General features: G+C 45.7%; 1 protein-coding gene and 1 non-coding gene across 2 annotated transcripts in view; one reads left to right on the plus strand and one right to left on the minus strand.

The window, feature by feature from the left end:
- The window catches only part of LPCAT3 (lysophosphatidylcholine acyltransferase 3), a 37,875-nt gene that overhangs the window by 18,023 nt on the left and 6,093 nt on the right, over window positions 1–13,759 (plus strand). Inside the window, exons 2-3 of the mRNA XM_053556781.1 lie at window positions 12,170–12,277; window positions 13,044–13,150. Coding sequence (XP_053412756.1) covers window positions 12,170–12,277; window positions 13,044–13,150 — 215 coding nt within the window. The remainder of the gene's footprint in view (window positions 1–12,169; window positions 12,278–13,043; window positions 13,151–13,759) is intronic.
- Window positions 9,269–9,375, minus strand: LOC128562865 (U6 spliceosomal RNA). The gene has a single exon (XR_008373564.1). It is a non-coding gene; the product is annotated as a U6 spliceosomal RNA (small nuclear RNA).

Here is a 13,759-nt window from a genome sequence, read left to right on the forward strand (position 1 = left end):
CTAGCACAAGGCAGTTTTTACTCTGTTGAAAGAATAGGGGGTGATATAAACAAAAAAAAATAGCCAGGCGTCATGGCGGGCGCCCATAGTCCCAGCTACTCGGGAGACTGAGGCAAGAGAATCTTAAGCCCAGGAGTTAGACGTTGCTGTGAGCTGTGACAGCCTGGCACTACCAAGGACCACAAAGTGAAACTCTGTTTCAATTAAAAAAAAAAAAAAGTGGGAAAGAAATAAACTACAAATAAGCAATTTTCAAGACTAGTCCCTTTTTATATTCTAGTCTGTGATTCTTGGAGGGGGAAAAATCTGTGAAATTTTATTAGAAGAGCAGGCAGGTGGGCGACACCTGTGGCTCAGTCGGTAAGGTGCCGGCCCCATATACCGAGGGTGGCGGGTTCAAACTGCAACCAAAAAATAGCTGGGTGTTGTGGCGGGCGCCTGTAGTCCCAGCTACTTGGGAGGCTGAGGCAAGAGAATTGCTTAAGCCCAGGAGTTGGAGGTTGCTGTGAGCTGTGTGATGCCATGGCACTCTACCTAGGGCCATAAAGTGAAACTCTGTCTCAAAAAAAAAAAAAAAAAAAGAAGAGCAGGCAGGTATTTAATAGACCTTAGAATGTGGCCATCTGATATAATTCACAGCAGATTATTCTTGCTTGATTGATTCCTTGGGGACAGGCTATGTTTTTCCCTCAAGCCCCAGTCTCATTCTGCTTCACCCACACTGGGTTCTTTCCAAGAGATGACCCTTAATTCCATCTGCCCACTGTGTTTTTATGCTAGTCTCCTTGCCTTTTCCTCCAGTCTGAGGGGAATAGCCAGGGTTTTCCTTCTCTCTAATAACTCCTTTTTTTCCTGCAGCTCATATACTCTCCTCATCCATCATGCCACTGTTATTTCAAAGTAACTAATGACTTTATTGTGAAATACAGTGATGTTTTCCTTTTCCTCATTCTCCTTCGACTTTGTAATGTTTGGTGCTCTTAAACTCTTTTCCTACCTGAAATATTATTCTTCCTTTTTCACACATATTCTATCCTGATTAACCTTCTCGTTTTTCTGTCTTGTCTTGGTTTCTTTTGCTTCTATTGCCTTTAGATAGGCATTCCCCATGATTCAACCCTTGGTTTGCCCTTCGTTCATGGCCTGTTCCTGTGAGAGTTTTTTTCTGGCTTCAGCTATCACCAGCAACACCACCACCAGAGCCAGTTCTCTCCAATCTTTTTGTCCCCATTAGTGGCACCCTCCTAATCACCGAGACATGGAACTTTGAGATCAGTAGTCTTTCCATTAGGGTCTCCTAGTGATATACAGACTTTCCAGGGACACCTGGACATGGATAGCTTTAAGGAAATCCAATCCGGAATTTCAACTTCCCTATGTACTGTAAAATTGTCAAAAATCAATATGCTTGATGCTGGCTTGGTGCCCGTAGCCCAGTGGTTAGGGCACCAGCCACATACACAGGGGCTGGCAGGTCCAAACCCAGCCCGGGCCAGCTAAACAACAATGACAACTACCACAAAAAAATAGCCAGATGTTGTGGTGGGCACCTATAGTCCCAGCTACTTGGGAGGCTGAGGCAACAGAATTGCTTAAGCCCAAGAGTTTGAGGTTGTTGTGAGCTGTGACGCCATAGCACTCTACTGAGGGCGACATAGTGAGACTATCTCAAAAAAAAAAAAAAAAAAAATCGCTTGATGCTATGCAGCAACAGAAAACGAATATATATATACACACACACACATATATATATATTTTTTTTTTTTTTCCTTAACATCACCCTTCACTAGCCTTAAAGAAGGAAAAAAAGGATGGTGGGTTGCCTATTCCAAGTATAAAAATTTCACAGAAGGCCACCCAAGTAAAGCAAAGAGAAGCAATACTTTATCTTATCTAGACAACAAACTGATGGCCTTATCTATCCATCTTAAAAGTAGAATTCAGAAAGAAGATGGTTGTCATGACAGAGAAGTATGCTCTATGTTCATATGAATTAAAAAGTGAAAGTAGAAGCACTGGCGCTTTTTTACTCCTTCTGTATTCCTTTCTGTCTAATAAAATCCTATCTTATCTTTTTTTTGCAGTTTTTGGCCGGGGCGGGTTTGAACCCACCACCTCCGACATATGGTGCCGGTGCCCTACTCCGTTGAGCCACAGGTGCCACCCCCTTTTTTTTTTTTTTTTTTTGAAGCAGAATCTTACTGTCACCTCAGTAGAATACCGTGGCGTCACAGCTCACAGCAACCTCCAACTCCTGGGCTCAAGCGATTCTCTTGCCTCAGCCTCCCGAGTAGCTGGGACTATAGGCACCCGCCACAATGCCCAGCTATTTTTTGGTTGCAGTTCAGCCAGGGCCGGATTTGAACCCGCCACTCTCAGTATATGGGGCCGGCACCTTTACCGACTGAGCCACAGGCGCCGCCCAACAAATACTTTTTGAGAACCTCAGTGTACCAAGAACTGTACTAGGAACTAGTGTACAGTAAGGACCAAAAATAAACAACAATATCTGCCTTCAAAAATTGATAAAGCTGGGTGAAGTAGTTCACACCTGTAATCCTAACACTCTGGGCGGCCAAGGTGGGAGGTTTGTGTGAGCGTAAGACCAGTTTGATCAAGCAAGAGAGACCCTGTCTCTATTTCTTTTTTTTTTTTGAGACAGAGTCTCACTATGTCGCCCTGGGTTGAGTGCTGTGGGATCACAGCTCACAGCAACCCTTAACTCTTGGGTTTAAGCAATTCTCTTGCCTCCCAAGTAGCTGGGACTACAGGCACCCACCACAATGCCAGGGTATTTTTTTGTTGCAGTTGTCATTGTTGTTTAGCAGGCTGGGTTCAAACCTGCCTGCCTCGGTGTATGTGACTGGCACCCTAATCACTGAGCTACAGGTGCCGAGCCTCCCTCTATTAAAAAATATAAATAAATTTTTAAAAGATTGGTGAATAAGTATAATATGTAGTATGTTAAAGAGTGCTGCCGGGTGCGGTGGCTCACACCTGTAATCCCAGCACTCTGGTAAGCCGAGGCATGTGGGTTGCCTGAGTTCATGAGTTTGAGACCAGCCTGAGCAAGAGCGAGACCCTGTCTCTACTAAAAATAGAAAAAGCTAGCTAGGCATTGTGGCAGGTGTCCATGGTCTGACTGTTTTGGAGGCTGAGGCAGGAGGATTGCTTGAGCCCAAGAGTTTGAGGTTGCTGTGAGCTATGATGATGCCACAGCACTCTAGCTGGGGCAACAGAGTGAGACTTGGTCTCAAAAAAAAAAAAAAAAAAAAGGGAACAATAAGTGCTGACAAGAACACTAGAAAAAATAAAACAAGAAAGAAGAACAAGAAGTATATGTCAGGAGAGTTTTATAGAGGTGGGGAGGGGTAATGTTGTGTGCAATTCTAGATAAGATGGTCAAGGTGATGTTTTAGTAAAGATCTGAAGTATATAGAGTGTATCTGTGGAAAGACCCTTTCAGGCAAGGAACTCCTTATGTGAAGACACCAAAGTTGGACATGCCTAGTATTCCAGGAAGGGGAAGGGAGAACTTTGTGGATGGAGCAGAATGGTGAACCGAAGAGTGAGAAATGAGTCAGAGGACAGTAGGGGCTGGACTTGGGCTTTTGCTCTGTGTGAGATTGGAGGCTTCAGAGAGTTTTGAGCAGAAGAATGAATGGCCCTGACTTATGAAAGAATCTCTCTGGATGCTGTGTTAAGAATCGACTGAAGGGGGCGGCGCCTGTGGCTCAAAGGAGTAGGGCACCGGCCCCATATACCAGAGGTGGTAGGTTCAAACCCAGCCCCAGCCAAAAAAAAAAATACAAAAAAAAGAATAAACTGAAGGGGGGCAGTGGCTCAGTACCTGTGGCTCAGTGGGTAGGATGCCGGCCCCGTATACTGAGGGTGGTGGGTTTGAACCCAGCCCCAGCCAGCTAAAACAGCAATGACAACTACAACAACAAAAAAGCCGGGCATCATAGGGGGTGCCTGTGGTCCCAGCTACTCAGGAGGCTGAGGCAAGAGAATCACTTAAGCCCAAGAGTTGGAGGTTGTTGTGAGCTGTGATGCCACAGCACTCTACTGAGGGTGACAAAGTGAAACTCTGTCTCAAAAAAAAAACAAATAAAACTGAAGGGGGAGGCGCCTGTGGCTCAGTAGGTAGGGCGCTGGCCCCTTATACCCAGGGTGGCAAGTTCGAACCCCACCCTGGCCAAACTGCAACAAAAAATAGCCAGACATTGTGGCGGGTGCCTGTAGTCCCAGCTACTCAGGAGGCTGAGGCAAGAGAATCACCTAAACCCAGGAGTTTGAGGTTGCTGTGAGCTGTGACATCATGGCACTCTATCGAGGGCAATAAAGTGAGACTCTGTCTCTAAAAAAAGTAAATAATTAAACTGAAGGGAGACAAGAGCAAAAAAGAGATCAGTCAGAGGGCCAGAGATAGTGGCGACTTGGGCAGAGGGACCGGTACAGGTGGAGAGAAGTAGACAGATTCTGGATTTATTTTAAAAGTAGAACAAATAGGATTTGCTGTTGGTTGGATTAAGGGCAGAGAGGAGGGAGGTCATGAATGGTTGCAAGGTTTCAGACCTGAGAGTTAGCAGTTACTACTTGCTGAAATGAGGAAAGATAGGAGAGGAGCAGGTTCAACAAGGGAGGGAAGTCAGCAGTTCAGTGTGGGATCTGTGAAGTTTGAGGTATCCCATTAGGCATGCACCTATTGCAGGTGTCAAGTGGGCTATCCAAGTGTGGAGTTCCAGAGGAGACGTGTAGGCTAGAGATGAAAATTTAGGAGAAATCTGTGTATAGATAGTATTTAAAACTATAGGATATGAGATGAGATTACTGGGTACTTCACACTATTCAAGCAAAGATGAAGCAATCACACTTTGTTTTGTTTGTTTTTTTGAGACAGAGTCTTGCTGACATAAGGATAGAGTGCTGTGGCATCCGCCTAGCTCACAGCAACCTCAAACTCCTAGGCTTAAGCTGTCCTCCTGCCTCAGCCTCTCAAGTAACTAGGGCTACAGATGCTATCATGCCCAGCTAATTTTTTTTTTTTTTTTTTTCAGTTTTTGGCCGGGGCTGGGTTTGAACCCGCTACCTCTGGCATATGGGGCCAGCGCCTTACTCCTTTGAGCCACAGGCACCACCCTAATTTCTTTATTTTTAAAAGAGACAGTGTCTTGCTTTGGCTCAGGCTGGTCTCAAACTCTTGAGCTCAAGCGATCCTCCCACCTCAACCTCCCTGAGTGCTAGGATTACAGGCAGTCTCACATTTATTGAGCATTTGTTATGTGTCGTGCTTAATACACACAAACCCTAAGGTAAATACTCATTTTACTATTGAAACTGAGAACCAAAAAGCTTGACTAATAAACCACCTTGAAGTGACACCTAGTAAGCAGTAGATCTAGGATTTTTTTTTTTTTTTTTTTTAGAGACAGGTCTCATTTTACCGCCCTCGGTAGAGTGCTATGACGTCACATGGCTCACAGCAACCTCCAGCTTTTGGGCTTTCGTGATTCTCTTATCTCAGCCTCCTGAGCAGCTGGGACTACAGGCGCCCGCCACAACGCCCGGCTATTTTTTGGTTGCAGTTTGGCCGAGGCCGGGTTTGAACCCGCTACCCTCGGTATATCGGGCCGGCACCCTACTCACTGAGCCACAGGTGCCACCCTAGATCTAGTATTTAAACTGAGATCTACCTTAACTCCCAAGTCTTCTGTCCATTCAGTGCCATAATTTAATAGTTTATCACAGCCGAGCATGGTAGCACATACTGTACTCCCAGCTACTTGGGAGGCTGAGGCAGTAAGATTGCTTGAGCCCAAGAATTTGAGGCTACAGTGAGCTATGACACCACTGCCCTCCAGCCTGGACAACAGCAAGACCTTCTCTTAAAAAAAACAAAAAAGAAGAAAAAAGAAAATTTTTTGTTGTTGTTTTTGAGACAGAGCCTCAAGCTGTCGCCCTGGGTAGAGTGCTGTGGTGTCACAGCTCACAGCAACCTCCAACTCCTGGGCTCAAGTGATTCTCCTGCCTCTGGCTTCCAAGTAGCTGGGACTACAGGTGCCCACAACGCCCAGCTGTTTTTTTGGTTACAGCCGTCGTCGTTTGGCAGGCGCAGGCTGGATTCAAACCTGCCAGCTCAGGTGTATGTGGCTGGCACCTTAGCTGCTTGAGCCACAAGTGCCGAGCCAATAAAAAAGTAATTTTTTAAAAAAGTATATACTTTTTTTGGGCGGCGCCTGTGGCTCAGTGAGTAGGGCGCCGGCCCCATATGCTGAGGGTGGCGGGTTCAAACCCAGCCCCGGCCAAACTGCAACAAAAAAATAGCCGGGCGTTGTGGCGGGCGCTTGTAGTCCCAGCTGCTCGGGAGGCTGAGGCAAGAGAATCGCGTAAGCCCAAGAGTTAGAGGTTGCTGTGAGCCGTGTGACGCCACCGCTCTCTACCAGAGGGCGGTACAGTGAGACTCTGTCTCTACAAAAAAAATATATATATATTAAAAAAAAAATGTATATACTTTTTTTAATTTTTTTTTTTTTTTTTTTTCAGTTTTTGGCCAGGGCTGGGTTTGAACCCGCCACCTCTGGTATATGGGGCCAATGCCCTACTCCTCTGAGCCGCAGGCACCAGTTACATACTTTTTTAAAAGTACAATTTAGAGGAAGTGGTGTTGCCAAGCCATATCAGTACCCTTATAAAATAAATATAAAATTAATCTTTCTTAGAATTGCAGATAGAGGTAAATCCCTTAGTCATTTGATTGTCATAGTGTATCAAGATTACATTTAGAAGGTCTGAGATCCAGTTGCCCCGGAATTTCTCACGTAAGATCTGCTTTACTGTCCTCTTAACATTTCATGAGTGTGTATGTCTAATATAATTTAGCAAACACTTTGTAGGTACTGTACTAACTACTTTTTATGCATTATCCTCTTCAGTCCATAAAACAACTCACTGAGGCAGGTACTTTTAATATCCCCATTTTACATATGAAGAAACTGGTGCTCTAAATCAAATATCTGACATAGAAACAGGGTCTTGCTCTTGCTCAGGCTGGTCTTGAACCCGTTAGCTCAGGCAATCCACCTGCCTTGGCTCCCTGAGTGCTAGGATTACAGGCGTGAGCCACTGTGCCTGGCCAACTCATGAATTCTTTCTTTCTTTCTTTTTTGGGTGGAGGGGACTAGAGTTTCACTATGTCAATCTCAGTAGAGTGCTGTGATGTCATAGCTCACAGCAACCTCAAACTCTTGGGCTTAAGCGATTCTCTTGCCTCAGCCTCCCAAGTAGCTGGGACTACAGGCACCCATCACAACACCTGGCTATTTTTTTGTTGCAGTTGTCATTGTTTAGAAGGCCTGGGCCAGGTTGGAACCCACCTGCCTCAGTGTATGTGGCCGGTGCCCTAACCACTGAGCTACGGGCACCAAGCCAACAATTCATGAATTCTTAATACACAGGGGCATGAGTTCATTGTGTACTGAAGTAGTTTTAGAGAAGGAGACAGTGGAGCTGGGTATGAAAAATGAACATAATGGGGGCAGTGCCTGTGGCTCAAGGAGTAGGGCGCTGGTCCCAAATGCCGGAGGTGGCAGGTTCAAACCCAGCCCCAGCCAAAAACCACACACACAAAAAAAATAATGGGCGGAGCCTATGGCTCAGTGAGTAGGATGCTGGCCCCATATACCAAGGGTGGTGGGTACAAACCCAGCCCTGGCCAAACTGCAACAAAAAATAGCCGGGTGTTGTGGCGGGCGCCTGTAGTCCCAGCTACTTGGGAGGCTGAGGCAAGAGAATCGCCTAAGCCCAAGAGCTGGAGGTTGCTGTGAGCTGTAATGTCACAGCACTCTACCAACTGCGACAAAGTAGTCTCTAAAAAAGAAAAGAAAGAAAGAAAAATAAACATGATGTCACTTAGTCCAGGCATGGCTAGAGAAGATATTCTACCCAAAAGCATTGGTATCAGCTAAGGTATAGAGACAAAAAGACATAAGGCATGTTTGGGCAAAAGGAAGCAGATCATTTAACTGAAGCAGAGAAATGGAAGCTTTGACTAGAAATGTGGTTTAGAAGATAGACTTTAAATCTGAGTTTAGGTTAGAGATTGGGACTCAGTTTAGTTACCTGGGGGTCGTTGATGGTTCCTCAGCAGGAGTTGAAGAAAGAGTACTCTGGTGTAGGATTGTTGGGAGGATGTAGCTGCAGGTGGAATTCAGGTCCAAGGCCTTACAGGTGAGATCCTTCAGGCGTTAACTGCAAATTAGCACCAAAAAGGGGTGGCGGTGAGATGATAGTGAGAGACATTAGAAAGGAGGATTCAATAGGCTTTGATGACTAGGTCCAGAAAAGCAAGGAAAGGGAAGGGTCAAAGTCAACTTCATGGTTTTAAATGTTGTGTGACCTGGAGAATGACCATTAATAGAAAAAAAGAAGCTTAGAGAAGGCTGATTTAGGAAGAAAGTCTTGCTTTAGTTATATAGACTTTGAGATGGTATGAAATATCAAACTAAAAATGTCTAGTGAACTGGAAGATGCAGAATTGAAATTTGAGACATTAGGACTAAAAATGTGGCTCTCTCTTGGGCATAAGGATCATATTATGTTACACAAGAGGAGATGGGAGTTTCCAAAGAGAAAGTATAGCAAGAATAATGGAGGGCCAAGACTGAATCCCAAAGCCCAGCCATATTCGGAGCCTTCAGAAGAGACAGAAAAATGTTTTTATAAGTTTAGTGAGACCTATACAAATTGTAGTTATAACCAGCCAAAATAGAAAATGGTACGACTGGTGGCACCCGTAGCTCAGTAGGTAGGGCACCCACCACATACACCCAGGCTGGCAGGTTCAAACCTGGCCCAGGCCTGCTAAACAACAGTGACAACTGCAACAACAATAAAATAGCCAGGCATTGTGGTGGGCACCTATAATCCCAGCAACTTGGGAGGCTGAGGCAAGAAAATCGCTTGAATCCAAGAGTTTGAGATTGCTGTGAGCTGTGACACGACAGCACTCTACTAAGGATGACATAGTGAGACCCTGTCTCAAAAAGAAAGAAAAATATTGTACAGGAAGTAAGATTTCACTCTAGCACTGCTGCTTGTGATAGGTCCTGGTCCCTGACACAAACGGCACTAGGATCTGCATAAATATCCAGAGGCTGGAGAATGCAGCGCTGTGTCCACTCCATGTCCTTGATTACAACCCCTGAAGAGGGCCAAATTAAATGTATCCCAGCAGCCTACTTTAAAGATGACAGCATTTTTTTTTCATATATATATGGAATGCTTCACGAATTTGCTTGTCATCCTTACGCAGGGACCATGCTAATCTTCTCTGTATCGTTCCAATTTTAGTATATGTGCTGCCGAAGCGAGCAAAGATGACAGCATTTTTTAATGTCCCTCACTTTAGCTCTTGGAGAGCTCCCATTCCAGTATGCAGGTCCTCTAGTTAGGGTGCACTGTACCTTCATCATCCTTCATCTGCTAGAAGGTTTCTAAAGGGCCTCCTTTAAACAGTCAAAAAGAAGAAACACAGTACTGCCAGACAAGTTCTTAAAAACCTCTGGACCAGCTTTATATAACCAATTTGGGAGCCAGACATGGTGGTACACACCTGTAGTCCCAGCTTCCTGGGGGTGAGATCACTTGAGCCCAGGAATTCTAGGTGTAGTGAGCTGGTGACAGAGCAAGGCCCCAACTCTAAATTTTTTTGTTGCTGCTTAAAGACCCTGTTCAGTGTTATTAAAGGAAAAACAGCAGCCCCCAAACTTCACACTGAGAATTTTATCCTCAGGGCTGAATGCTGGTAGCTGCTTATCAGAATTGCTTTGCTATCCTTTAAAGTACAGATCCCTTTCCCACTCTGACCCACTGAATGAGATTCTGATGAGTGGGGAGGTGCTTTGCTTATCTTTCATAGATTTTCTAGGTAACTGTAACCATCATATTAAGCACTGGCTCAGGCAAAAAAAAAAAGATTCAGAAACAGCTTGTAGGACAACACCATCCCTAAAAACAGCACATCCCTGAAGGGGCAGCTGGGCAGTCAGGCTCCAAGCCTGCTGAGCTGAGCTGCAGCCAAGAGCAAGGTTTGGTGTTTATATACTCAAAATCAGCCCGGTTGTCACAGCAACTCACCCCGGCACAGTCCTCCTTCCCCACTGCTTTCTTCCAGGCTTTGCTGTTCTCTGTCATGGTCTTGGTGTCCTAACCTGCTGCATCTTTTTTACTTTCTTCCAATTCCTCCATCTCTTTATCATCTGTTTGCTAGTGTGCAGTACTTCACCTATTTGAAACTCAACAGCCTCCCCTCCCCCAAAATACACCTGAAAACAGGAAACAGCAAAACAGGCCTTTGCGTGGCCAGAATGGAGGTTGGGGGGCGGGGGAGAGAAGGCGAGAACTATGTACTAAGTCCATAAGGATAACACCCAAGCCCCTTGCCTTTTGTCTTATATAGTTTTTTACACTTTTTTTTTTTTTTTTTTTTTTGAGACAGAGCCTCAAGCTGTCGCCCTGGGTGGCATCGCAGCTCACAGCAACCTCCAACTCCTGGGCTCAAACGATTCTCTTGCCTCTGCCTCCCAAGTAGCTGGGACAACAGGCGCCCGCCATAACGCCCAGCTATTTTTTTGGTTGCAACCATCGTCGTTTGGCGGGCCTAGGCTGGATTCAAACACACCAGCTCAGATGTATGTGGGTGGTGCCTTAGCCACTTGAGTCACAGGTGGTGAGCCTGTTTTTTGTTGTTTTTGAGACAGAGTCTCACTTTGTTGCCCTTGGTAGAGTGCCATGGCATTATAGCTCACAGCAACCTCAAACTCGGGCTCAAGCAGTTCTCTTGCCTTAGCCTCCCAAGTAGCTGGGACTACGGGTGCACATTACAACAGGTATTTTTAGAGACAAGGTCTCATTCTGGCTCAGGCTGGTCTTGAACCTCTGAGCTCAGGTGATCCACCCACCTCACCCTTCCAGATTTTAGGATTACAGGCATGAGCCATTATGTCCAGCCTGAATAGTGGCTTTTTTTTTTTTTTTTTTTTCTGGCCAGGGCTAGGTTTGAACCCGCCACCTCCGGTATATTGGGCTGGTGCCCTACTCCTTTGAGCCACAGGCACCACCAATTGTGGCTTTTTTTAAGGGAAAGGGTTTTACTCTGTTGCCCTGTCTAAATGCAGTGGTGTCATCCTAGCTCGCTGCTACCTCAAATACCTGGGCTTAAGTGATCCTCTTGCCTCAGCATCTCAAGTAGCTGGAACTACAGGTGTTCCAGCTAGGTCTGGCTAATTTTTTTCTTTTTTTTTAATTTTGAGACAGTCTCACTTTAGTGCCTTCAGTAGAATGCCCTGGTGTCACAGCTCACAGCAACCTCAAACTCTTGGGCTCAAGCAATTCTCTTGCCTCAGCCTTCCAAGTAGCTGGGATTACAGGTGTCCACAACAATGCCTGGCTATTTTTAGTGGCAGGGTCTTGCTCTTGCTCAGGCTGGTCTCAAACCTGTGATCTCAGGCAATCCACCCACCTCGGCCTCCCAGAGTGCTAGGATTACAGGCATGAGCCATTGTGCCCAGCCGTATAAAAAAAAATTTTGAGTCTTGGCACCCGTAGCTCAGTGGTTAGGGTGCCAGCCACATATACCAGGGCTGGTGGGTTTGAATCTGGTTAGGGCCTACTAAACAACAATGACAACAATAACAAAAAAATAGCCAGGCATTGTGGTGGGCACCTGTAGTCCCAGGTACTGGGAGGCTGAGGCAAGAGAATTGCTTAAGCCCAAGAAGTTTGAGGTTGCTGTGAGCTCTGATGCCACAGCACTATACCAAGGGCAACAAGAGACTCTATCAAAAAAAACAAAAAAAAAATTATTTTTCTTGGGGATACTATTAACATACTATCTTCTCTGTTGACATCCGGAGAATATATGTTCTTTTATTTTTTTCTCTCTCCCTCTGAGTTGTTTCATGCCAGATAAACTTCTCAAACAAAATTGAAACCCAAGCACAGTGGCACACACCTGTAGTCCCAGCTACTCCGAAGGCTGAGGTAGTAAGATAACTTGAGCCAGAATTCAAGACCAACATGGGCAACCTGTGGTAAGATCCCTTCTCCAAAAAAAATTTGGCATGGCCCCAGACACAAGTAACCCTCTTCTTACCTTTCTCCCATCTAGGTTATCCTTTTGCTTTGTTTTATCGGCATTACCTTTTCTACAAGGACAGCTACCTCATCCACCTCTTCCACATTTTTACAGGCCTCTCAATTGCTTATTTTAACTTTGGTGAGTAAACTGAGCTAGCAATGACTGATTAGTGGGGACCTGGGAAAGAACAAACTTGAACAAAATTCCCTTCAGAGCTTTTCATGGAAGTTAAAATGCTGTCCTTGCAGAGAGAGCGTTGTGTGGACAACAAGAACACAGTTTAACTTTTCCTTTACATTCCTCAATGAGATAAAAATATTGTGACGCGGGGGTGGCGCCTGTGGCTCAGTGAGTAGGGCGCCGGGCCCATATACCGAGGGTGGTGGGTTCAAACCCAGCCCCAGCCAAACTGCAACCAAAAAACAGCCGGGCCTTGTGGCGGGTGCCTGTAGTCCCAGATGGTCGGGAGGCTGAGACAAGAGAATCGCATAAGCCCAAGAGCTAGAGGTTGCTGTGAGCTGTGATGTCATGGCACTCTACTGAGGGCAGTACAGTGAGACTCTGTCTCTACAAAAAAAAAAATATTGTGATGCGGTTACATTTGCCAGACCCCATCCACAGAACAACAATAGTTTCTCTCTGCTGTGGCTATAATTAAATGCCTGGTCCAAGCAGTCACCACTCAAAATCATTCCTTAGTTCAAACATTCAGAAATAGAGTAACACCCTAATAATCCCTTATATCTGTACAATTAATTCCCATCCCTTCCTCCAAAACATGAGATTATTCTGAAAAAATATCTCAATACCAGAGTTTTTTCTTTATATATTTATTGTTTTTGTGGTTGGAAGTCTCAGGAAGGGTGGGAAAACCAGGCTTAATTCTGCTCTCCTCTGTATCCAGGAGCCCAGTTCTACCACTCCCTGCTATGTATTGTGCTTCAGTTCCTCATCCTTCGACTAATGGGCCGCACTGTCACTGCCATCCTTACCACCTTCTGCTTCCAGATGGTAAACGTCTTTCCCTCGGCAGCTCAGGTTACGGCTGACAGCATTTCAGGGGACAAGGGTCAGCAACCGCCTGTGCTGGAGAAAAAGCAGTGAACTAGGAGACCTCACTTCAACCCCTTCTCGCAGCACTTCTTAGTGCACTGGGCAGTTCACTCATCACAGACCTCAGGTGTCCACCTGTCAGGAAGGGGGCCAGCTAACCTTTGCATAAGGCTGTGCCATTGGCTCGGCGCCTGTGGTTCAAGCAGCTAAGGCACCAGCCACATACACCTGAGCTGGTGGGTTTGAATCCAGCCCAGGCCCGCCAAACAACAATGACGGCTGCAACCAAAAAATAGCCGGGTGTTGTGGCAGGCGCCTGTTGTCCCAGTTACTTGGGAGGCGGAGGCAGAAGAATCGCTTGAGCCCAGGAGTTAGAGGTTGTTGTGAGCTGTGATGCCATGGCACTCTACCCAGGGCGACAGCTTGAGGCTCTGTCTCAAAAAAAAAAAAAGGCTGTGCTGTTAAGGCTGTGCTTCTCACCAAGATTAGCCCAGCTGTCCATGAGGGGAGTCACTCAGAGACAAGACAGAAGACCAACTTAGAATGAGCTAAAGAAACTAAGCATCT

The sequence above is a fragment of the Nycticebus coucang genome, chromosome 12 (assembly GCF_027406575.1).
Source record: "Nycticebus coucang isolate mNycCou1 chromosome 12, mNycCou1.pri, whole genome shotgun sequence".
Taxonomy (NCBI): Eukaryota; Metazoa; Chordata; class Mammalia; order Primates; family Lorisidae; genus Nycticebus; species Nycticebus coucang.